Genomic DNA, 23,296 nt, shown 5'->3' with positions numbered 1-23,296 from the left:
TTTGGCTGCTCTGTGAGCGGGAGAAGCAAGCCCTGGATACAGAAATCACCATCAACACATCTTTCTTGTCCAAGCTACAGGAAAAGGCAGTTCTTTCCCAGCCTCTCCTGTATGCCTTCCTGTGGCGCAGGGTTGACCTCCGACCTGGCCCTGTCTGGGCTGCTGAGCCCACACCTCTCCCCAAGCCCAGACCAAGACGGACTGAGCCAGGCGCTTGCTCATCCATCAGTCAGGATGTGGATGTGTTTACTCAGTCATGTCTGACTCTCTGTGACCCAGTGGACTGTAGCCCGCCAGGCTGCTCTGTCCATGGCATTCTCCAGGCCAGAATACTGGAGCGGGCTGCCTTTTCCTTCTCCAGGGGATCTTTCCCCACCCAGGGACTGAACCTGGGTCTCTTGCATTGCAGGCAGATTCTTTGCCTTCTGAGCCCCCGGGGAAGCTCAACGTCAGGGTCACTCCCAACTCCTGGGGCATCAAAAGTTGGCAAACAGACCCCTTTCTCTTGAGCTGGTTCACTGATTGTCAATTTATTTTACCAATATCGTTTGTACTTGGAGTGGGGTCGGGGGGTCTTCGTGGAACTCGATCTAGCCCTGACAGCTTCCTCGCCTTCTCTACCTCGGATGGGGGCAGTGGGGCGGGGAGCCCGGGCCTAACCTCTGTGAGGCCCGGCCCCTCCCGCCGACTGCTCTGCCCTCCCACCTTGCTCCCCGCGCCTGCAGCCGGGCTGCGGACCGCGCCCCCCGCAGGCCCCTCCTACACCGCTGGCCGGGCCCGGCTCCTGACCCCGTTTTAACCTCAGCCCCAGCGTGGGGCAGGGCGGGGTGAGTGCCACTGCTCAAGACCGAGGGCTTCACGCAGACCGAGGAGCAGGTCCGACCCAGCGCCCGCGAGCTGGCGTGGTCCCGGGCAGGCCCGGGGAAAACGAGGTGAGGAGAGGAAGGGGGCGGTGGGGGCAGGGGTCGCGGGCGTCCTGCGTCGTCGCACGCCGGGAACCTCTGAGCTGGCGCGGCCGGCTGGCGAGGGCAGCCTCGTCGGGGCTCCGGCAGGGGGCGCTCGTGCGCGGTCCCACCCAGGCCCCGCCCCGCCCCTGCGCTAGGAAATGACCTCAGCGGCGGTGAGGCGCCGGCGGCCCAGCCTGCAGCGCCGTGGACGCGCGGCGCGCGCACGATGTCGGCCGAGCGGCCTCCGGGCACGCGGGCGCGGCGCCGACGCGGCAGGTGGGTCCCCGGCTCTTTCGCCACCCCTACAGCTCACGAGACACCGGACGGCGGGCTCCACTGAGCCGCCGGGAGGGGCGTTCCGGGCTTAGGAAAGCTGCCCAGGTCTGGAGACCCTTAAGATCCGCTCCTTTGGCCGGAGGGAGAGGCACCGAGTCCGGAGGGGAGACCCCAGCGGGGACCACCTTTGTGGGTCACGTCACCGCTCTCCCTTCCTTCAGAAGAAGGCTCAGAATGGAGCTAAGGACTCTTAGCACTGCCCCCTTCTTGAGAAGGGAGGGCCAGGTTTCTGCCCCTCGGGAGGCCAGTTTAACCAGTCCGTCCCGGGGAGAAACTGGCCGGTACCAGGGGAGTCAAGGCGGCACCCAGCCCTCTGGCCGGCCCCAGCCCGGGACTGGGCTTTCTGGGCTGAGGACTCTGACAAGGGAGAGGGATGGGGAGATGGGGCTTGGAACCCTGCTGGGACAGACGCCCACAGCCTGGAGCCCCGGTCCTCTCACTCGCAGGGAGCCGTGGTGGACCAGTCAGTAGCTTCTCGATCGTCTTATACAGGCATGGAAAGTGTCTGATATCCACTCATCCACCCCCTCATCTCAGTGCACCTGACCCCACCCCAGCTTTGGTATCAGTTGAGAATAACCTTGAGGCAGACTAGAGGGCAAACACATTCACCCCTCATCTCTTTACTCTTGTGTAATCCCAGAGATTATCAGGATTCTTTAACTGAGCAGCAGGTGCCTGGCTGGTGCCCAGTCTCCACCAGAAGCCAAGCTTGGTGGGCACCCAGCCAACCCCTGAATGCCATGGACTGCCCAGCCCTATCCAGGGCCCATAGGGCTGGGAGCCCTGCCTCCGTGCTCCACACCTAAGACCTCTCCATTCGCCTCTCCCCCAACCCAGGTGTTGTCCTTAGTCCCACCCCAGTAAAGAGCTGCTGCGGCTGGATAGTCATGGGGGATCCGGGTAAAGAGGAGTATAAAATCCAGTGTTTTGATGCAGAGACCCAGCAGCTGCTGAAGACAGCTCTCAAAGGTGAGCGTGGGGAGCCCCTGAGCCTGGCTCCAGAGCACCAGAGAGGGGGACAGGACCAGAGGACTGGGATGACCCTGAGAATGCACCACCCTCTCCCTTCACTTTCTGAGAGCAGGAGTCCACAACATAATTTGGAACTGGAAGACATTTAGGCCAGTATTTGGGAGTATGAATCATAGATCATAGTCACCCCTCAGATTGTAAAGTGTTTTTAAAGTACCCAGGAAAGGAGGGTGAGGCACAGAAAACCCAGTTCCTGCCCCTTAAGTCCTTATGCTGGACCTGGTTTCTGCATTGCTGCAGCCCCTCTCTTGAATATGCGGAGCTGCCTGACTTGGGACAGAAGATGGAGTGTTCTGCTTGGCAGAGGAGCTCCACTAACTGTCCTGGGCCAAGGCCCTCCCGCAGCACTCAGGACAGAAGTTTGACTCAGCGAACGATTAGCAATGCCTGTAGCGTGCCAAGCTAAGCCTGCAGAGAGGCCCTCCCTGGCCTGCTTTTGTCAGGGGTTCATGTGTGTGTTGTTAAGAACACTTTCTTCCATCAAATGGCTGTCAGTGTTCCATCTTCAACCTAGTGCCAGGAAAAGACGTGTCCTAAAAAAAATGAGCGCTCTTTGACTCTTTATCAGCCACACAGCCCTCTTCTCTTATTGGGTCACCAGGAGGCTTGTGGCTGCAGCTGCTCCTGTGTGATGTTTCCTCTGTTTCCTGGTCTCTTTATTTTTTTTGGCCGCACTGCATGGTTTTCAGGATTAGTTCCCTGACCAAGGATCGAACCTGTGCTCCCTGCAATGGGAGCAGAGTCCTAAACACTGGACCTCCGAGGAATTCCCCCTTCTGGTCTTTCAGTTCAGTTCAGTCGCTCAGTCGTGTCCGACTCTTTGCGCCCCTATAAACTGCAGCATTCCAGGCCTCCCTGTCCATCACCAACTCCTGGAGTTTACCCAAACTCATGTCCATTGAGTTGGTGATGGCATCCAACCATCTCATCTTCTGTCGTCCCCTTCTCCTCCTGCCCTCAATCTTTCCCAGCAGTGGAAGTATATAATGGGAGTGCTCGTCAGTAAATGCCTCAGATCCTTTAGAAGCAGGTGGAGGCATATATAACTTAAGTAGCTCTAGACTCCCCACCTGTCTTTACCCTAGATCCAGGTGCCGTGGACTTGGAGAAAGTGGCCAATGTGATTGTGGACCATTCTCTGCAGGACAGTGTGTTCAGCAAGGAAGCAGGACGCATGTGCCACGCCATCATTCAGGTTGGGTGGGGCTGGCAGAGAAGGGGAGACGCTTTGAGGAAGGTGCTTCTGAAGTGGGCAGAGGCCAGCAGGGCAGAGAGGCGAAGGGCTGGCCTCAGAGGCAGGAGAGGAGGAGGACAGCAGGGAACTCGGCCTGGGAAGCTTGGGCCCCGGGACTGCCCTTCCCTTTCCCTGGCTCACAGGCAGAGAGCAAGCAAGCGGGCCAGAGTGTCTTCCGCCGTGGACTCCTCAACCGGCTACAGCAGGAGTACCAGACTCGGGAGCAGCTTCGAGCCCGCTCCCTGCAGGGCTGGGTCTGCTATGTCACCTTTATCTGCAACATCTTTGACTACCTGAGGGTGAGGCCCCGCCAGCCACACCCCGTGCAGCAGAGGCGGCCCACTTGTCTCCTGTGCCACTAAGCCAGTGCTCTGGGCCCTGCTCTCCCCCCGCAGGTGAACAACATGCCTATGATGGCCCTGGTGAACCCCGTCTACGACTGCCTCTTCCGGCTGGCCCAGCCCGACAGCCTGAGCAAGGAGGAGGAGGTGAGTGGCCCCGGCACCGAAGACTGTGGAGATGGGCTCAACTCGGAATGCCTGTCCCTGTCCATGGAGACTTTCACTTGTGGGCAGGAACCTGGTGGGGGTGTTCATGGCCTGTCAGGGTTACAGGACAGGCTGCAAGGTCTGGGATTTACCCAGAACACAGCGCAGCTAGAACCTCCTGGTTCAGAGGCTGTGTTCCCTACAGTAGGAAAGCAACTGTGGATACTGGTGGCCCAGAAACTAAACTGGGGCGGGGGGGCGGATTGGGGGGCAGGGGGAGTGGGATTGAGAAGCAGTTTGGGGACGGGGCCTGCGTCCACCTGGCCCAGGTGAGAGATCTGAGGCAAGTCTTTGAGCTTGTTCCTTTCATGTGAGACAGAGACAGTGCCCACTGGGTCATGTGAGGATGAAGCGGGGGAAACGTATGCACAGGCCAAGCCCGGAGCTTGGCACACAGAGCGCGCTCAGTAAATGGCTGCCCTGTGTAACGGAGGGCCGTGCCTGGGGTCCCCTCCCGCTGCCCCTGCAGGTGGACTGCCTGGTGCTGCAGCTGCACCGGGTCGGGGAGCAGCTGGAGAAGATGAACGGGCAGCGCATGGATGAGCTCTTTGTCCTGATCCGGGACGGCTTCCTGCTCCCGGCCGGCCTCGGCTCCCTGGCCCAGCTGCTGCTGCTGGAGATCATCGAGTTCCGGGCAGCCGGCTGGAAGACCACCCCGGCTGCCCACAAGTATTACTACAGCGAGGTCTCTGACTAGGCCTCCAGGCTTCCTCCCCAGTGGCGCCGGCCTTTCTTCTGCCCACCTTCCAACCTGGCAGTGGAGTCTTCACCTCTGCCAAAGACTTCTTCCCTTCCAGACTCAAGGGCGCCTGAGATGATCCCGCTTAATGCAGCGGTCCTGCCCTGAGCACCTTCTCTCCGATTCCAGGATTGCGGAAGACAGGCACACCTACTCCACAGTCCCAACAGCCTTTCTCTCCCCTCACCGCTGACCTGGGCAACTCCCGACAAGCACTGCCCTGTGGAACCATTGGTGCAATAGCTATCTTGGTACCTGTTTCCCCATCTGTAAAATTGGTGCCCAGAGCCATTGGTGGGGACACTTAGGGATATCAAAGGGGACGAGCAGAGTCACACCAGAAACTGCTTTTTATACATTCTGTACAAGGACCACTTTAGAACTGAGCGTATTTCCTCCAGTTGGTTTTAATGAATCGTAATACCACATCACGTGTTACACCAGGTCAGGACGAGAATTTTCTAATAAACTCTTTCTGATACTAAAACTGCTTCTTTCTGTATCACCCAAAGGTCCACCCCAAGCTGAAGGAAAAGAAGGCTGGGTTAGCCCTAGGTTTCTTAGGAGGAAATCCAACTTGATATGCCCCTCTTTCCAAGGAGATGGGACAGGGAGAGCGAGTTCCAGCCCCCAAAGAAACGACGAACAGGCAGTAAACAAGCGGCTCCGTCCTTGGTAGGAGGCCCGCCTGCCCGGAAGAGGGAACGGTACCCTTAACCCACAGGCGTTCTGCAGTGTGGCAGCGGCTCACGCTGTTTCTGGCAGCAGAGCGCGCTGCCGTCTTCCCGGACCCTCTGCCCACTCTCTACCACCAGCGGTAGTGGGCCAGCGCGCGGTTGGCCTCGGCCATCTTGTGCATGTCGTGCTTTCTCTTGATCACAGGGCCGCGGTTGTAGAAAGCCTCCAGCAGCTCCTGAGACAGCTTCTCCGGCATCAGCATCCGCCGGGGCTTCTTCTCCCTGCACTCAGTGATCATCCATTTCATGGCCAGGAAGCGGCGACGCCGGTCAGCCAGCGGCACAGGGACCTGGGCAAGACGGGACAGGGGCAAGTTAGGCTGAGAACTGGCCAGGACTGCAGCCTCCTTCCTGCCAGAGCTCCGATAAGTAGCCACATGTCCATTCAGGGCCAGCCCTGGCAAGGGTGCTGGGGAGGAGGGCCTGACTGCTCCTCTCTGAGCTCCTCTCACCCCTGGCTGACCTCAGTGCAGCAGACATGATAGGCATTCATCAAACAAACACTCCTTGAGCGCTGGCCTCTTTCACCTCTAAAAGGAGTTCAGCCAAGTTGATAAAAGCACCGCTGGGAAAAGCCCTGTCAGCTGGCACGACTTAGCCAACACGGATCATGAACGCCTAGAAACAGGTCCCTCTTGTCCCAAGAATCATTTGCCAGGCCCCTACTATGTGTCAGGCACTGTGCCAGACCCTAGGGACACAGGCATTGAGAAAGTCTCTACCCTGTGAGGTTTACACTGAAAAAGGAAAGACAAAGCAAATATATATTTTTTAAAAAAAGGAAAGAACACCCACTTCTGACAATGAAGTATAATTAAATGCTAGCTTCCCTGGTGGCTCACACGGTAAAGCCACCTTCGCCTGCAACGCAGAAGACCCGAGTTCAATCCCTGGGTCAGGAAGATCTGGAGAAGGAAATGGCAACCCACTCCCAATATCCTTGGCTGGAGAATCCCATGGACAGAAGAGCAGGGCAAGTCCCAGTCCATGGGGTTGCAAAGTCGGACATAACTAAGCAACTAACACTTCACCTAGTTCAGTTAAACAGTGATGAAGCATCAGTCGAACACTATGTTAGACACTGATGTATAAACATAGCTCCTCACCATCAGAAACTTATACTTTGGAACACAGAATGCTGGACAGAAGGGGCAATGGGGGCCTTCTAAAGTACTGTGGGCCTTCTAAAGAGGTCATGTAGATAATTTTTTGGCTCTTCCATCTTCTGCCTGTAATCTTTATACCATGGGACTGAGATGAAAAGACCTTGGCACTCTGCAGTCCCAAGAAAGCTATCAATCTTGGCCCAACTCTAAATACCCCACCTCTACCCCCAACATTTCACACATGAGCAGCCCTGCTCTCCCACCCTGACCACTCACCTGGTAGAAATGGCCCCCCTTGAGGATGGGTACCAGCCCAATCACAGGCTCACAGTTTTTCAGTGCTTGATGGAAGATGGTGTAAGGGTTGCGTTCGATGGTTGCCTGTTCCTCTGCAGAAGCAGCATGGTACTTCTCAAACTGCTTCCTTTTCACAGCTTCCAGGGTCTGCAAAGGGATACAGTGGAAGAGGATACCCCAGGGTTCCTAAAGGGTTCACCCAGCTGGGCTAGGAACCTGTCCTTTATTCCCATCATCCTGTTCTTCTATAGCTGCCCAGCTATTCCTTTAGTACTTCTGAAACAAAAACCCTGGACTAGGACAGAAGAATGAGCTAAGATTTGTAATGTGGGGCTGGGGGATGGCAGTGCTTGACTCCTATAGGACTTCTTAAGCCTCCACTCCCACACATAAATACAGAGAAACTCTGTACTTTTAATGACAGGTACAGAATCCATTGTTTTTTTGTGTTAAGATGAAAGAGCCAAACACAAAGCTATGGGGAAAACAAAGATGACAGAGAGAGGTACTGTTTACCTGTGTCATGAGGGATCTGGCCAGTATTTTGTTTCCTCCTCTCATCATCATATTGGTGAATTTACTTTAAGAAAAAAAGATGTTTAGGTTCCCAAGGCTGTCACAAAATCCTTACTGTAGATCCTTCCGCCTTCCCCCGTATAGTCCCACTCTGTGGAACAACAGTTTGTTTTCTGCTAACCTGATCACTGGGTCTTCAAACACAGAGCATGTTTTCGTGGCTGGGGCAGCTTTAATAACCTGAGTCTTCCGGAGCTCCCGCTCATACGTCTCCTCCTCAGTCAGCTGGGCCAAGGGCTTGCGGTAATATTCCTTGTCAGTCTGGGGATCCTGGTACTCAGGGCCATAGCGGCTCCACCTCACCTGCACTAGCCTGGGGTGGGGGGAAGAGGAAGAGGAGGGCAAAAGCTGACTCAACTGAAAAGGCTTGACTTAACAATAGGCATGTATGCCAAACCGCCGCCAAGCGAGCAGCGAGGAGACCGCCAGCCAAAGCTGAGCTGCAGTAATTCTTGTCCCAAGAGGTAGGAGGACCTCCCCTAAAGAGGCCAGGAAAGTCTGCTCCTCAAGTGCCAACAGTAAGGACAAGCTCCTGAACTTCAGAAAATAGACAATCCGCCTATGGATCTCCCCTCCCCTCCACCTCCCAGCAAAGAAAATCCTAGTTCTGAATTCTTCAACAAGATCGCACTATCAGTTCCAAGTGAGAATTCCTCAGGCAGGGAGCTACTACTAAGCTTTCAGATTGACCCAAACTCACGGAGGGGGTTAAAGAGCATTGGACTCATTTATCCCGGCCTCCCAGGCTCTCTCCAGGTCCCTGCGAGGCTTGCCTGTGGCCCCCTCTTTCCCTCCCCAGCAGGTCTCTCCGTGAAGACCCAAGAGGACTCCCAGCTGCCGCCACCCTCTCACCCTGGAAGCCGCAGAGCAGCTCTCCGCACGCCGAGAGCCAAGCCGGACCACCCTAGCGCAACCTTCACCGTGGGGGCAGCCATCTTGGCTGCCAGCAGGACCCCACGGAGACTGCCCTTGGCGTGCCTGACCGAGTGACTAAAGACGGGGGAAAAGAGCTACAAGGTCCTAGCTCTGCGCATCACCCTGTTAATCTGGGCCTGAAGAGTCTCTCACTCCAAGGTCTAAGGCGGAGAGTCAAAAAGGAAACGTTCGCCCTCGTATTATCCATTGCAGCCTGGCAAGATCCTAGACGGCGGCGCTTGGTCTTCTGAGGTCCCTATGCAGGCCCCGCCCCGGCTCGTCTCTCTCAGGTTCTCGCGAGGTTTGAGGCCGCTGGGCCGGCCCGGACGGCTGCAATATGGCGGAGGCGGAAGGGGAGAGTCTGGAGTCCTGGCTGAGTGAGTATCCGCGGCCGAGTCTGTTCGCGCTCGAGCCTCCCCTCTCCCCAGCCCTCGGCTTCTTCCCCCGGGCCTGCGGTGGCGCCGCCCGGCAGCCCGCGCCAAGCCTCGCACGCGCTGCGAGCGCCCTGGGATCGCGCCCGTTCCTCGCTCGGCGGCCCGGCCCGTGCTTTCTGAGCCGCGGCGCCTCCTCTCGCTCCTGCGCGCTGCGCCGTGAGCTCGGGCCCCGCGGGCTCCGCGAAAGCGACAGCCAAGTGCTTCGGGTTGACATGCATAGGCGTTTTGGGGAAACTGTGGTGGGGCTGCGCAAGGCCGTGACTCCGGGACCCCTGCGCTCTTCCGACGCAGGGGAAACCTCCGAACTGGGGCTGAAACTCCGGGAGCGGTGGGTGGTGCTGAGCCATACCCACATAGCTTCAGAATTTTGACCGTGTATTCCAGTAGAAGTGACTGCTTCGCGCAGGCTGAATGTTTGAGGTGAAAAAGAGAGAGAGGAGAAAAAGAGTACTTTTACCTGCAGTAACCGAAGCATGATGAAAGCTCTGTTGGGGGACCCTTCTCCCCACCCCCGGCATGTCTTAACGAGTCATTCGTTGGTAAACTACTCAGCAAAGCTGAGAGACGCAGCCTGATATTGTAGTTATTGCGGCCTATTGCTATGATCGCTCATTTATATTGCTGTTGAGGAAATACAGGTTAACTTTAGCAGGTTGCATTTGGCTGAAGGGTTAGTACTTTGAGTTTACTAAGTATGGGCTAGAGGAGGTCCCTGGAGCCCTGTTTAAGTGAAGACAAATTGGGCAGGGTGACAAGACAGGCTGGAGCCGAGATGCTGCCTTGTACATTGTCAGTTACTTACTAGAGTCTGCAGCCTCTTGAGGGGTGATGCCCGTTTCCTCCAATTGCCTGAGTCCCCTTGATAAGAAACCCTGTTCAGGTGGTTGAACGCAGGTTACATTTGCAAGGTCTGCAGCTGCAGGCAGGTCACAGCCTTCTGTGTATATGGAACTGTTCTCCCAGGAGCTCAGAGTGCTCCAAAGACGTTCATTTATCAAGAATCCTAGCAAAGTAGGTACTGGTGTCACAGTGTCACAAGAGGACACCTTGGCTCTAATGCCCAGAGCCACCAACTGGATATAAATACCCTGGAATTGGTTCCATTTACAGATGTTAATGGGGACTTCGTAGAAATTTAAATGACCTCAGCTGAGTCTAATAGGCTAGGTTTAGAGTTTAGACCTGTTTTTGAGGGAGAGTGGAGATGGTGATGGGGGAGAGGGAAGGTTATCTGTAGAGACTAGAGCTGAGACTGGCCTTTGGCCCTTTACTGTTACTTAGACTGACGTTGTGGGCAGGTCTCAGGTCTCCCCGCCTCTCCCCTAGTTCTGCTCCCAGAGCCCTTCTGCTCAGTCAGGTCATTGCACTGCTGTCCCCCTGCCTCGCTGTGACTTCCTGGCGTTCTTCCTTGCTTCTGTCAGCTGGATGTTCTTGAGCCACCAACACACATTCCTCTCCTTTCCTGAAAGCCCTGTTCCCCTTTACATGCTTTGAAACCCATCCCAGCATCTCCTTCCCCGCAAACCATCTCTTGACGACTTCAGCCTTCTCTAAAGTCCTGTCATTACTGCAGCTAATCAGTGCTTAATGACCTGCTGTGTGAGGTGTTAACGAAAACTAAAAGTCTTTGCCTTCAGTTTGATGATAGTGGTGCTGGAGTGGATAAAGCATTTTTAAGTAAAAAAGCAGGAACCGTAAATGCTAAAATACAGACAGTTTATTTTGGGAAACTGGGGATAAGTGAAATGGGAGATGGTTCTCCGAGTGGGGAGATGGCACTCAAGCTAGGCCTTAAAGAATGGGAAAATAGGCTAAGAAAACAGCAGACAGTGGTGTGGAGGGAGCAGGCCGTGTTTGGGGCACGCAGTAACAGACGTTTGATTCAAGCAGGGCATTCCTGTGGGAACATGGGAGAGGAAGCTGGGAAGAGCCAAACTCTGGACTGGCTCCAATTCCACCCGAAGAAGTCTGTATCTCCAGTTAAGGGATTCCCATTCATACTGTACCTGTTAAGTCAGTGTTCTGGGAAGGTTCCTATAGGTGTTTTACATAGGATGGATTGGAGCAGAAGTTCTGGAAGCAAGTGAGAAACCAGGCAGTCAGGGCAGGAGGAAGAAAACAATTTTAAAAAGACACTGGGGTTTCCCAGGTGGCTCAGTGGTAAAAAAAAAAAAAAATCTGCCTACCAGTGCAGGAGAGGCGAGAGACTCGGGTTTGACCCCTGGGTCAGGAAGATCTCTTGGAGTACAAGATGGCAACCAATTCCAGTATTATTGCCTGGAAAATTCCATGGACAAAGGAGCCTGGTGGGCTGCATTCTGTGGGGTTGCAAAGAGTTGGACACAACTGAGTGACTGAGCACAACACACAAAAAGACATTGAGGTGAATTCTCTGGCAGGTCAGTGGTTAGGACTCCGCACTTTAACTGCCGAGGGCCATGGCTCAGCCTTGAGGGGAAAAAACATAGTAAAGAGATGGAGAAGGAAGAGATTGCTAAGTCTGCTAAGTCACTTCAGTCATGTCTGATTCTGTGCAACCCCACAGACGGCAGCCCACCAGGCTCCCCTGTCCTTGGGGTTCTCCAGGCAAGAACACTGGAGTGGGTTGCCATTTCCTTCTCCAAAGCGTGAAAGTGAAAAGTGAAAGTGAAGTTGCTCAGTCGTGTCCGACTCTTAGCGACCCCATGGACTGCAGCCTACCAGGCTCCTCCGTCCATGAGAGTTTCCAGGCAAGAGTACTGGAGTGGGCTGCCATTGCCTTCTCCAAATGAAAATGGATGAGGAGAGGGAAGAAGGAGCCTTCAGACCTGGGTGCCTGGGTGGGGGCAAAAGGAGCTTTGGAATGGTGGCACCATTTATAGAAATAGGGAAGTCAGGGAGGAGAAATGATGAGTGTTTTTAGACTCGTTTCTGCACCAGATGAGCACTTAAAATTCCCGTCTTGTTTTGCTCTGGTTGTTTCCTCACGTGCTGCATAACCTCCTCAAGGGTAGGGTCTGAATCTTGTACTTTTCCTGTAGTTCCTCCAGGGCCTGACTTGTCTGCTTAGTTTTCTGTGGCTGTTTAACAACAGACTTGGTGGTTGACTAAGTCTCCCTTGATTTAAGACCTTCGCACTAAAGTTTGACGCTTGACTTCCCTTCCATCCTTATCCTTGCTATGTGGAACTTGTCACTGGACTGTTTGAGCCATGTTGGGGCGGGGTGGCCATTGCTGTTCCCCTCCCTCCTGGACCAGAGGTCCCACGACAGTCATGGCTAGTTGAAAATGAGAGCAGGATGTATAGAGGCAGAGAGACAGACTAGCATAAGGCTTTCAACAGAGACCCCAAAATAGAAACCTGGAGCGCAGAGGGGTGGTTCTGGAAGGCAAGATCTACAGGGGAGGCTCCGGCATCACCTCCGTTGCAGGTGAGGGGAACGTTGAGTGGGTGGTGGGTGTGTGCATCTGCCAGGAGGCGGTGGGCAGGCGGAGTGCCTGAGTCACCCCAAGTTATCTCCAGAGGTTCATGCAGTTTTGTGGGTGACTGAGGTCTGCTGTCTCAGCTGGCTGGAGAGTTGGGGGAGATACTCAGAAGTGGGGCGAACCGTGGCTGAAACCAGGGCTTTGTGTTCATGTGTAGGCCGAGAGCTCCCTGAGGGTTTGCGGTAGAAAAGTCTATTGGGGGACAGGAAGTGGGATTCTCGAGCTGTCGAACGAAAATGAGAAGTAGGTGGGAGCGTTTCTGGAATCAGAAATGGAGTCGTGGCAGTTCCAGGCAGAACACATTTTTGGTGAACGCCCGTGGCTCTTTGTCTGTGTGTGGGGAGGGGAGGGGCTGTGCACGTGTCCCCTGTGTCTGTGACATCTTTTCCAGTGGCAAACAGTGGAAGGCGTGTGACTGCTCCCAAAATGATTGTAGTGACAGGGGCAGATATGGCTCCTCAAACCATCTTATTTTTGTATCCCACACCCTCTTAATGTCATATGAGAGTTCCAAGCATCTCAAATGCTAGGGATTAGTAACAAAGCCATGCTGACACCTGAGAAAATTTTAGGTACCTGGTGGGGGAGACTCAGGGCTTCTCTGGAGGGTGACAGTTAGTGGGTCCCTGTGGCAACAAACAGTCCCTCTTGATAGAATTAATCTCCCTTCCCTCCAAGCATGACATTTTCAAGGGCCTGCTAATTCTCTTTTCAAGACTGAGGACTGACATCTCTCTTTTCCCCCAAATATGATCCTAAACCACCAGAATTTTCTGGCCTCCAGAGCAGAAACGCTGCCCTGCGCGCACAGCGCTGGACACTGCAGGTCTTCCCTCGGCCATTGGGTGGCGTCTGCTGCCTTGTGATGCCTGTTGAGGGGCGGGGGATGGGGCTGGCTAGGAGTCCCTGTTAGGATTTGAGCGTGGAGCTAGTGATTTTTAACATTAGGAAAATGGAAGTAAAGAAACACAGTCACGAGCAATCAGAATTCAGGAACCTCTAACATCACCCCTTGTTGGGAAGGGCTTTTTCAAGGCCCTCACTCTGCTTTTGGCCCTGGCGGAAATCTGCTGGAGGAGCCTGGACTTAAAAAAGGATACACGCCTTCAGTCTTCCGTTTGTTTTCTGAACCTGAAGCCCTAAATTTAGCACACAGCTTGAGAGTGCTTTGTGGAAGAGGCTGACTCCAAGATCTGAATCAGAGATGGGAACGCATTTAACCACCCTCAGCTGGGGCTGTCCTCTCTAAGCACAGGATCTGGGCATGATGGAGAAGAGACGACACACGCCACGTGTTAGGAGACTTGGCATTTACCTCCTGGAGTTTAAACCCTGGGATACCCTCTTCAGTGCTTGTCTTTGTCCTTGATCGTGGAAGACCATTTAAACTGAGGGATGCTGCTTACTCAAGCTTAGGTTCTGTTTCTGTGACCCCATGGACAGATAGCACAATTTGTGCTTAGAGGGCTCAGTAAACGTCGTTAGCCTACCTTAAAGCTTCAGATTTGTTTTCTTTTTTGTTTGTAACTTTTAGAATACTGGACAGAAAGCGATATTTGTAGGGAATTCGGTAGTGGTGCAGGGGTTAAGACTCTGCTCTGTCACTGCTTAGGGCCTAGGTTCAATCCCTGGTCAGGGAACTAAGATCCTAGAAGCCATGTGGCACAACCAGAAAAAAGTTTTTTTTTTTTAAGTATTTGTATTTGAGTTGCTGTCTGACTGAATTATTGAGTCTTCTCCATTAGAGAAGAAATCATCACATCAGTGCCTTAAAAATGTGAGGAAAACCTTCCATGGTGTCCTTGCTCTCTGTAACAACTAGTTGTCGTCGTCTTCGTTCTCTCCCCAGATAAAGCTACCAATCCTTCTAACCGCCAGGAAGACTGGGAATACATAATTGGCTTTTGTGATCAGATCAACAAGGAACTTGAAGGGTGAGTCTCAAACTGGTAGGGGGCAGGTGAGAGATGGTTGACTGGGAAAGTGAAAAACTGGCAAAGGAGGACTAGCCAGGTGGCCGAGGGGCAGCGTCCTAAAGGTGTGGTTTTGCTGGTCTCTAGGCCACAGATCGCCGTCCGACTGCTGGCCCATAAGATCCAGTCTCCGCAGGAATGGGAGGCGGTCCAGGCCCTGACGGTAGGTTTTTCTTGCTAATGATGATTCTTCACGAGTTCGCTGGGAACTGTGAGTGGGTCATGGCTCATGCCCTCGGCCAGCTGAGCATCCTGGATACAAACTAGACTTACCTGGACCTTGCACAGTCAGTTGTTCCACAAACAGGTGTGCCCCTGTGCCAGGCCCAAGCATCACGGATGACTGAGTGTGAACACGAGGTCTGATGGGAGAAGCAGAGAGGCCAAGGCAGAGGGGTAGTGGCTGTGGGCCCTGGGTGGGGCGTAGAGAGGCTGACAGAGCTGTCTTGCCAGGTAAGAGCTGGCCGAGTGTAATTTGTCCTGTAGCTAAAAATGATGTGGGTCACTAGTGAAGGCATCACCCCAGTGGGCAGATCTTAGCGTTTATTCAGACTCGGGGGATTCAGAGCTGAGTGCGGTGTTGGGGTGCCTCTGGGCTTTCCCCTAAGCCAGGATGCCCGGGTTCTCTCCTGACTCCCTTTAGCTCCTCGAAGGGCAGGAGGGGGTCGTTGGGGAAAGGCGCTTAGCCTGCACACATGCTTGTGCCGTGCGCTCTGCAGAGCGAAGGCTTCATTAACCCTGGCTCTCCAGCGGGGGCGGCTCTGTCCCCCAGGCACCCTGGGCAGTGTCTGGAGACACTGTTGCTGGTCACAGGTCGGGGGGTGCTACTGGCATCTATGTGGGTGGAGCCCGGGGTGCTGCTGAGCATTCTGTAGTGCCCAGGACAGGCTCCCAGAACAAGTGACGGGCCCAGAACGTCTGTAGTAGTGTGGTTGAAAATCCCCGATTTACAAAGATGGAAGCCGGGGCACGGGGCTGCACTTGGGTGGTGTGCTCCTTGGCATAAACTCAGGTGCTAGGCCCCACAGCAGCACTTGAGAACTTGAGGCCCCAGAGGGAGATCGATGGGGCTCAGGGTGGGAAAATAGCATGTCCATCTAAGATGAAGAAGACAGAATTGAAACATCCTCTCCGGCCTGCCCAACATGTTGATCAGCTTGTGGAAAGAGCCCTGGACCCTGAATCAGAGGGGCGTGTGGTCTCTGCCTCCATCTCCTTACCTGTGAAGCCCGAGGGCAGGATCTGCAGGCAGGCCACCTCCAGGGCTGACCGTCTGACTGTCTTGTTATCTGGGCTTCAGCGTTTACTTTAGTTTCTGCTGAGCTTCCCCAGAGGGGTTTGCACCTTGAGGGACTCTTCTGTGAGTAATCCCACTGCCCTGATGTCCCCCAGGGCTGCCTCTTCTCCTGGTTAGGTCCTTCCTTGGGCGAGTGTTTGTGCGGCGCCGCCAGTGTGTGGGGTCTGGCCGAGCGCCAGGTCCTGGTCTGAGCGCCTGGCCTCTTCTCCAGGTGCTGGAAGCCTGCATGAAGAACTGCGGGAGGAGGCTCCATAACGAAGTGGGGAAGTTCCGGTTTTTGAATGAGCTGATCAAAGTCGTCTCTCCGAAGGTCAGTCGGTGGCAGTTCTGTTTCTCAGAACTTCTTTTGTGTTCCTCCTGGGTTCCACCTTACCGGCTTTCACCACGCGGACCAGTGTCTCCCTGGGGTTGGGGTTCCCTGGGTCCTGTGCTCAGAGGACGCCATGCTGAGGGTGGACGTGCACACAGGGACGTCTCTGCCACCCTCCTGGCCTCAGTGCACCAGCTGATGGGGCTCCCGCAACAGCAGCCACGGTTCCTCACCGTGCTCACGCGGCCGCTCTCGTCTCTCCACCACGGCCACACACTAGTGTCGCTTCAGCTCTGGGCACCCGCTTACGGCAGAGGGGACACTTCTTCACAGCGAAGGCATTCTTGTTCACTCCTTCGGGAGAAAGTGCAGTTGTGTGTCTGGTCTGTTGTGCGTGAACACAGTGACGAGCTCCCGGCCTCCTTCCTGAGTGGAGTCTGTGCCCCATGGATGCCGCTCCCCTCCCCCGCGCCGGCTCACACCCACGAGTCTGGAGGCGGCTTGGGGACTGCAGCCAGTTAGCAGCCGTTTGATTGCTGTGAGCACAGCCTCCCTCTGTCTCTGCCTCCAGGCTGCACACATTAGCTTTCCCATTTCCTTTGCTCCTTAGTACCTGGGGGACAGGGTGTCTGAGAAAGTGAAGACCAAGGTTATTGAGCTGCTTTATAGCTGGACGTTGGCCCTGCCGGAAGAATCAAAGATCAAGGATGCCTACCACATGTTGAAGAGACAGGGTACGCGGATGTCTGCCCAAGCAGGGGCCGCGGGGCTGGGCTTTGAGGGGCTGAGATGTGTGCGGCCTGCAGGCCTGGTCCCGGGGGCGCCCCCTTGCTGTGTGGGAAAGGGTGCCAGGGTGGCCCAGCCTGTGCGACTGCTGCTCCGTCCCCTTTCAGGCATCGTGCATTCCGACCCGCTGATCTCTGTGGACAGGACGCTGATCCCGTCTCCACCGCCTCGTCCCAAAAACCCTGTTTTTGATGATGAGGAGAAATCCAAGGTAAAATCCTCAATGGGGCGTGGGCTCGCTCAGCACCGGGCTGTGCTCAGTTCCTGTGTGTTCCCCGGGGGGTACTGCCGTCCCTCCGCCTCTGATGCCCTCCTCTTCCAGCTTTTAGCCAAGCTATTGAAAAGCAAAAACCCGGACGACCTACAGGAGGCCAACAAGCTCATCAAGTCCATGGTGAAGGAGGTGGGTGGGCCATGAGCCCTGGGGAGGAGGAGCCCATGACCCCAGAGCAGCGATCCCTTCCCCTGTCCCCAGGGCTCACCCACACATGGGAGCAGGGGGCGGATAGGAGAGGGGAGCGGGAGTTGTGGCGCCAGGCTTGGGGGCAGGCAGGCTGCTGCTTTGAAAGAAGAGCTGTCGATTGGGTCTGAGGCCAGTGGTTCCAAGAATCACGTGTTGAAAGGAGCTTCCGTGGGGCGGGCCTTGGCCCGCGTGTTCCCTGGGCAGGTGTGCACCCTCCCTGGCGGGGTTTTGGGGGGCAGTGGGCCAAGTCCAGCTGAGCTCTCGCTCCTTGGTCCTCTCTGGCGCAGGATGAGGCGCGGGTCCAGAAGGTGACCGAGCGTCTGCACACCTTAGAGGAGGTCGATAACAGCGTGAAGCTGCTTGGTGAGATGCTGCGTCACTACAGCAGAGAGGGCTCTGCGGAGGCAGACAAGGAGCTCATGAAGGTAGGCCCCAGGAGAGGGTGTTCCTGCCCCGAGACACTGCTACACACCTGGTAGTCCTCCTCCACCAGCAGCCAGACCGCGAGGGGTGGTGCCCCCAAGTGCCCATGAGCTGTGGCTGACTCGTTCCATGCACCCTCCCATCTGCGTGGCTCTGCAGATCTGCCTCGGGGCGCACCCCTGCTCTCCACCTCACCTTCTGCCTGGGGACGCTTGGGCAGAGAAAGGCCCACCCTGGTTCCCTGATGTGCTCCTCCATCCTCGGTCACATAGAGACTCTTGAGTTCTGAGGTGTGTGCCAGGCCGGGAGTGGGAAGGGACCTGCTGTCTTGGCGGCCTCTCCGCCTGAGCAGGTGTTTTGTGACTCAGAGTGGCCAAGGTTGGCAGCAGGAAGACGTGTGTGCAGAGCCTGACTCTGCCAGGAGCTGACCTGATACTAGGGGAGCCGGGACTCTGGTGTGGATGCTGGGTTAGGTGATCTCCGATAGCTGACCACGGTGCCAGGGGAGCCAGGACTCTGCGTGGATGCTGGGTTAGGTGATCTGGGTTAAGTGTGGTACCACCTAACCCATGTACCAGGGGAGCCAGAACTTGGTGGCGTGGATGGTGGGTTGGGTGATCTCCTGGCAGCTTGAATTTTCCTCTCTGGGTCTCTATTAGGAGCTGTTTGATCGGTGTGAGAACAAGAGGCGGACATTATTCAAGCTCGCCAGTGAGACCGAGGACAATGACAGTAGTTTAGGTGAGCGGCCCGGGAAGGGTGGTTGTGGGGGTGACCCGGGGGTTTAGATGTGTGTGGTGGGGGCATTGTCAGGCCGGGAGTGACAGATTTCTCTCCGGTACTAGGGGACATCTTACAGGCCAGTGACAACCTCTCCCGGGTCATCAACTCTTATAAGACAGTCGTTGAAGGGCAGGTCGTCAACGGTGAGGTGGTGACCTCAGCCAGTCCCGACTCGGAAGGTAAAGTGTTCTGGTTCCCCACTCCTTCCGGAGCAGCCTGGGTCCCCGGTGCAGGGTGACCCTGTATCAGCCCATGGGCCTGAGGGGCCTCTGAGCCCCCCCAAGCCCCTCCCAGCAGGTCACACAGGGTCTCCCCCACCTGCCGTCTCCACCAGCTCTTCACCGCTGCCCAGATAGGTGCTTTGGGAGGTGGCCAGAGGCTGTGCTCAGGGTCCCTCTCCCCCTGCGCAGTCCAGGAGGGGCCCCCAGTGATTCCTGTACTCTTCCGTTATCCATCCAGGAAACCAAGGCACTCTCATCGACCTTGCTGAGGTGGAGGTGCCGAGCGGCCCGCCCCCAGCACTGACCCCCACCCCTGCCAGCTCGGGCATCCCTGTCCTCCCTCCGCCCCCCCAGGCCTCAGGCCCTGGGCGCAGCCACTCACCCGGCCAGCCCGAGGCCCCCCCAGGGCCCAGCAGCACAAGCAACGCCCTCAGCTTGCTGGACGAGGAGCTGCTCTGCTTGGGTGCGTCCTGGAGGGGACTGCCTGGGGCTACTGGGGCCTCAGCAAGAAGTGCTGGGGCGGGGAGGCCCGAGCGGGGGACCCTGAGTGCTTAGCAAGGGTGGGAAGGAGGGCCCAGGGCAGTGTCCTCTGGTGGACATCCTGTCTGGCTGTGCTCCTCCTTCCCCAGCAGGCGCCCCCTGCAGCATAAAGACGGAAGAGGGTCCATTCCCCTCCAGAAGCTACAGGGGATGCCCCGTCACCCTTGGGCGGCCTGGTGGTCACGGGTGACCCTCCCTCAGGTGAGGTGGGGCTGGGGCTGCCCCAGCCTGGAGCCTCTTCCACCACAGCCGTCTCCTCTGTCCTCAGGCCTCACTGACCCGGCGCCCAGTGCTCCTCCCGCCAAGGTAGCTGGGAATAGCCAGTGGCCCCTGCTCCAGGTAGGGGCGGGCGCCGTGTTGCCTTCACTTCCCAGCCTCGTCCTGGCCCTGGGCACCGTCCTGCACACAGCGCTTTGCGCGCTCTATCCGCAGGACGGCTGCTCTTGCAGAGGGCTCAGCCCAGCCCCCAGGAACAGCGTGGGGGGTGGGCTGGGTGGAGAGCCTGCAGCCTCCACCACCTGCAGGGCCCCCTCACTCTCACTTTCATTCCCCAGAGCGAGCGGTCGGACCTGGACTTCTTCAGCCCCAAACCTGGGCTGGGAGCCTATAGCCCCGCAGATGGGCCTCTCCTCCAGCCCTCAGTGGCCCCCGCAGGCAGTTCCCAGGCCCCAGTGGCCCCAGCTGGCATTCCTGCCCCCAAAGCCAGCCCCTTCTTGTTCTCCACTGGCCTGGCCCCAGCTCTGGCCCCAAAGGCTGAGCCCATCGCCCCTGGGCACCGTGGTTCCGCTTTGGGCGACAGCACCGTGCACCAGCTGGATGCCCTCGACCAGCTTCTTGAAGAGGCTAAAGTGTAATGAGTGGGAGGGGGTGCTGGGGAGGCAGCCCCAGGGGGTTGTGGGAGTTCCCTCTCAGTCTGGTGGGTCAGCTGGAATCTAGAAGCGGGATGAGGGGACAGCCGGCTCTAGTCTGAGGGCGCCTGTGTGGGGCCGTCAGCAGCTCTGCCTGGAATTCGACATGCCTTGTCCTCCTTCCTGCTGCCCAGGACCTCGGGCCTGGTGAAACCCGCCACCTCCAGCTGCTTCCCGGGCGCCGCCGCCCCCTCTCTGCTCCCCAGTGGCGCCTCCACTCGGCCTCTCCTCCCCTTCTCCGCGGGGCCCGGCAGCCCTCTCTTCCAGGCCCAGGGCAGCCCCGTGAAGGGGCCCGAGCTCTCCCTGGCCAGTGTCCACGTGCCCCTGGAGTCTATCAAGCCTAGTAGGTGTTGGAGGCTCGGGGTGAGAGGCGGGGGTCCCAGCCTGCAGAGGTGTGGGCCGCATGGCAAGGGACGGGTGGGTCCAGGCTTTTCTTGCCAGAGTCCCTGAGAGCCACACGCAGCCCTCCCTACCGTGTCGCAGTCTGTGTTTGTCCCCGTTGTGCACTCAGGAGGTTCTTCCCAGGCTCCTTCAGGAGCTTCCTGGTCCCGGGGTCGCTGTGCCCTCCCGCCTGGCTGCGGTGCTTTGTCTCAGGCCCACCTCTCCCCACCGCCCTTACCTGCCCCGTTCTTACACACAGGCAGTGCCCTTCCTGTGACAGCCTATGATAAAAACGGCTTCCGCATCCTCTTCCATTTTGCCAAGGAGTGTCCTCCAGGACGGCCTGATGTGCTGGTGGTGGTGGTGTCCATGCTGAATACGGCTCCCTTGCCCATCAAGAGCATAGTGCTGCAGGCCGCAGTGCCCAAGGTATCCTCGCTCCCTGGGGCCTCTTCCTGTACCCACATGTCCACACCCCGTTCCACCTCAAGGGCACCTGCCATCTCTTCAAAGGAGCCTCTCTCTCTCTCTAGTCAATGAAAGTGAAGTTGCAACCACCCTCTGGGACAGAACTCTCTCCTTTCAGCCCCATCCAGCCACCTGCAGCCATCACGCAGGTCATGCTGCTGGCCAACCCACTGAAGGTGAGCTGGAGCTGGGGACCCCACCTGAAAGCCCCGGCTGCCCAAGATTGGACGCCCACGTCCACTGCCTCCCAGCCTGGACTGTTACCGCTTCTCCCACGTCCCTTTTCCACCCTGGCCCAAAGGCCAAGTGAGGATGGGGTGGTAGGAGCAGGGCGTGTCCCCTGCACAAAAGCACCCCGAGGGTATCAGAGAAGGGATGTCTGACGCGCGGCCCCTCTGCTGCAGGAGAAGGCGAGGCTTCGGTACAGGCTGACCTTTGCCTTGGGGGAGCAGCTGAGCACCGAGGTGGGTGAGGTGGACCAGTTCCCCCCCGTGGAGCAGTGGGGGAACCTATAACCCCAGAGGACACGTGTTGGCTGCACTTTGGAGCCCAGGCAGGCTACCCCGAGAAGGGGAGCTCTCCAGGCCCAGTCTTCCTTCACATCCTAACCGCTGTGCTTAAGAGCTTTGATGTGGAACAGGGGCCCTGGGCACCGCTGCCAGGAGCCGAGCCGCTGCTGTGATCTCTCTTCCTTCGGCCCCCAGAAGGACCTGTTTTTATCTACCTGTGTGACTTGAAGTGGCCACATACATCAGGAGTGGGGAGTGGCCCCAGGTGCCCCCCCCCCCCCCGCGCCCCCCCCCCCCCCCCCGCCCGGGACATGGCCCCAAGGCTGGAGTGGGTTTTCCCCTTGTGCTGGCATCCTCTGATGCGGAGACTCAGGGCCCTCCTTCAGGACCACGTCCTCACATCCCCAGGCTCCCCCTTGGCAGGCTCCTGGGAGGAGGGCACAGCCCACAGCTCCCGCAAGGCCCTGGGCCCAGAGCAGGGCGCTGGTGCTGCTGGATCGCCACTCCTGCCCTCTGTGGGCAGCACGACCCTGGAACGGCCACGAGGAGTTGTGCTGGGCCCTGGCGGCGGCAGGCTGTGTCCCATGGACATCACAGTAGGATGAGGAACTGCAGCTGCTAGAAGCAGAACTTGGCCTTGCGGCAGCCTGAACTACAACCAAGAAAGGAAATGGAAGAGAGCGGTGTCGCGCCTTCTCCGGAAGCAGATGGCCAGCGCTCTCCGGGAAAAGGGTGCCTCCTGCCGTGGGAACAGGCCATCTCTCACTCACTACCTCTTGCTTGGCGTGGAGCAGACCGCCGTGCTGCCCTCACGCCTCTGAGGGGAGGATAGCACCCCATGTCCCGCTTTGGCCCCCTCCTCCCACCAGCTGGCCTGCAGGGTGGCTCGCAGTTGGGAACAGGAGGCCTCAGGAGCAGGCGCGTTGCACTAAACTCACGTCCTTATCTGCTGCCCAGAAACTGTGAGTGTACCCAGCTGCTGAGGGGCGCTGTCAGCGATATGTTGGGTCTGGAGGTGGTGAGATTAGGGGCCTTGCTTGAATCGAGTCACCAGGCCCTATTGCTTCAACAGTGCTCCGTCCACTGGCTACAGCTGGGCCAGGGAGTCCAGGCTTCACGGGTTGACAGGCAGGTAAGACCTAGCCACTGGGGAATGAGCACGTGGCTCACCTGTGCTCAGCTGGATGAGCCAGAGCCAGCTCCAGGGAGAGGCAGCCCTGACCCCTCCCTGCTCTTGCCAGGCTTCCTTAATCAAGAGGCCATCGCCCCCTCCCCTCATCAGCGAGCAGGTTTCACTGCTTCGTTAGGACAGACGAAAGAAAGTGAATCCATTTCACTCCTTAAGGAGTAAATCCAAGAGCTCTCCAGAGATGGGCTGCTTCAGCCCTGGGAAGCTCTGTGGGACTACTACACGGAATGTACCTTTACAATAAGCTTTAGGCTTTAGAGTTATTTATGAGTGTTACTCGTTACTATTGAGGTCACTTCGTGACAAAAAACTACTGGATATATCAGCTGCTTCCCTTGTTTTGCTGCATGTTAAATAAAACCATTTTTGCCCTATTTGGAATCTTTCTAATATAGATAACTGTCACCCCAGTGTGGGGAAAGGTGCCACGTGGGAATTCTAGACGCAGGCAGGCAGGCAGCTATGCCGGTGCCACCTGAGGTTTCTGTTAAAAGATGAGTTCCTAGACTGTTTCCTGTTTTGAAGAAGATAACCAGCTGAGGGGAAGGGCTAGTTAGGGAGTTCGGGATGGACATGTGCACACTGCTATTTTAAGAGATAACCAACAGAGAACCTACTGTATAGCACGGGGAACTCTACTCAATGTCACTGTGATGGGGCAGCCTGGGCGGGAGGG

The 23,296-nt window shown here is 56.9% G+C and overlaps 3 protein-coding genes across 6 annotated transcripts; 2 read left to right on the top strand and 1 right to left on the bottom strand.

Moving 5' to 3' along the window:
- The first annotated feature begins 791 nt into the window (after window positions 1–791).
- MIF4GD (MIF4G domain containing) lies at window positions 792–5,326 on the top strand. 3 transcript variants are annotated; one of them, XM_040244622.1, is made up of 6 exons: window positions 792–932; window positions 2,124–2,255; window positions 3,404–3,513; window positions 3,696–3,851; window positions 3,948–4,040; window positions 4,570–5,320. In XM_040244622.1, the coding sequence occupies exons 2-6, from the start codon at window positions 2,174–2,176 to the stop codon at window positions 4,795–4,797; spliced, it is 669 nt and encodes a 222-aa protein (XP_040100556.1). In that variant the 5' UTR covers window positions 792–932; window positions 2,124–2,173; the 3' UTR covers window positions 4,798–5,320. The 3 variants fall into 3 exon arrangements, with proteins under 3 accessions (XP_040100556.1, XP_040100555.1, XP_040100557.1); XM_040244621.1 differs by lacking the exon at window positions 792–932 and adding an exon at window positions 1,102–1,223 and having other exon boundaries at window positions 4,570–5,326; XM_040244623.1 differs by lacking the exon at window positions 792–932 and adding an exon at window positions 1,125–1,328.
- On the bottom strand, window positions 5,232–8,753 carry MRPS7 (mitochondrial ribosomal protein S7). The gene is made up of 5 exons (XM_040244627.1): window positions 8,408–8,753; window positions 7,677–7,868; window positions 7,496–7,559; window positions 6,959–7,126; window positions 5,232–5,866 (listed from the first exon to the last, which is right to left on the bottom strand). The coding sequence occupies exons 1-5, from the start codon at window positions 8,488–8,490 to the stop codon at window positions 5,645–5,647; spliced, it is 729 nt and encodes a 242-aa protein (XP_040100561.1). The 5' UTR covers window positions 8,491–8,753; the 3' UTR covers window positions 5,232–5,644.
- GGA3 (golgi associated, gamma adaptin ear containing, ARF binding protein 3) lies at window positions 8,748–22,994 on the top strand. 2 transcript variants are annotated; one of them, XM_040244560.1, is made up of 17 exons: window positions 8,748–8,847; window positions 14,219–14,303; window positions 14,430–14,505; window positions 15,851–15,949; window positions 16,560–16,683; window positions 16,843–16,946; window positions 17,058–17,138; window positions 17,486–17,623; window positions 18,281–18,362; window positions 18,467–18,583; window positions 18,864–19,088; window positions 19,434–19,504; window positions 19,720–20,015; window positions 20,208–20,416; window positions 20,714–20,883; window positions 20,988–21,098; window positions 21,327–22,994. In XM_040244560.1, exons 1-17 carry the CDS (start codon window positions 8,808–8,810, stop codon window positions 21,435–21,437), a joined length of 2,139 nt encoding a protein of 712 aa, XP_040100494.1. In that variant the 5' UTR covers window positions 8,748–8,807; the 3' UTR covers window positions 21,438–22,994. The 2 variants fall into 2 exon arrangements, with proteins under 2 accessions (XP_040100494.1, XP_040100495.1); XM_040244561.1 differs by lacking the exon at window positions 21,327–22,994 and having other exon boundaries at window positions 20,968–21,081.
- Window positions 22,995–23,296: the final 302 nt, after the last annotated feature.

This window comes from Oryx dammah, unplaced genomic scaffold (genome assembly GCF_014754425.2).
Source record: "Oryx dammah isolate SB20612 unplaced genomic scaffold, SCBI_Odam_1.1 HiC_scaffold_8, whole genome shotgun sequence".
In the NCBI taxonomy this organism is placed as follows: Eukaryota; Metazoa; Chordata; class Mammalia; order Artiodactyla; family Bovidae; genus Oryx; species Oryx dammah.
The sequence above is the reverse complement of the archived record's forward strand: the minus strand, read 5'-3'. Positions and strand labels throughout refer to the sequence as shown.

Bases quoted from the DNA above. Each gene is read 5' to 3' on its own strand.
- MIF4GD (XM_040244621.1), top strand. From the start codon at position 1,106: ATGACCTCAGCGGCGGTGAGGCGCCGGCGGCCCAGCCTGCAGCGCCGT. The intron at 3,514-3,695 runs GTTGGGTGGGGC...CCTGGCTCACAG, and splicing joins TGTGCCACGCCATCATTCAG to GCAGAGAGCAAGCAAGCGGG. The intron at 3,852-3,947 runs GTGAGGCCCCGC...CTCCCCCCGCAG, and splicing joins ACATCTTTGACTACCTGAGG to GTGAACAACATGCCTATGAT.
- MRPS7 (XM_040244627.1), bottom strand. From the start codon at position 8,490: ATGGCTGCCCCCACGGTGAAGGTTGCGCTAGGGTGGTCCGGCTTGGCT. The intron at 7,127-7,495 runs GTAAACAGTACC...ATCCCTTTGCAG, and splicing joins CCAGATCCCTCATGACACAG to ACCCTGGAAGCTGTGAAAAG. The intron at 5,867-6,958 runs GTGAGTGGTCAG...CGTCTTGCCCAG, and splicing joins AGGGGGGCCATTTCTACCAG to GTCCCTGTGCCGCTGGCTGA.
- GGA3 (XM_040244560.1), top strand. From the start codon at position 8,808: ATGGCGGAGGCGGAAGGGGAGAGTCTGGAGTCCTGGCTGA. The intron at 17,624-18,280 runs GTAGGCCCCAGG...GGTCTCTATTAG, and splicing joins CAGACAAGGAGCTCATGAAG to GAGCTGTTTGATCGGTGTGA. The intron at 20,417-20,713 runs GTAGGTGTTGGA...TCTTACACACAG, and splicing joins CCTGGAGTCTATCAAGCCTA to GCAGTGCCCTTCCTGTGACA.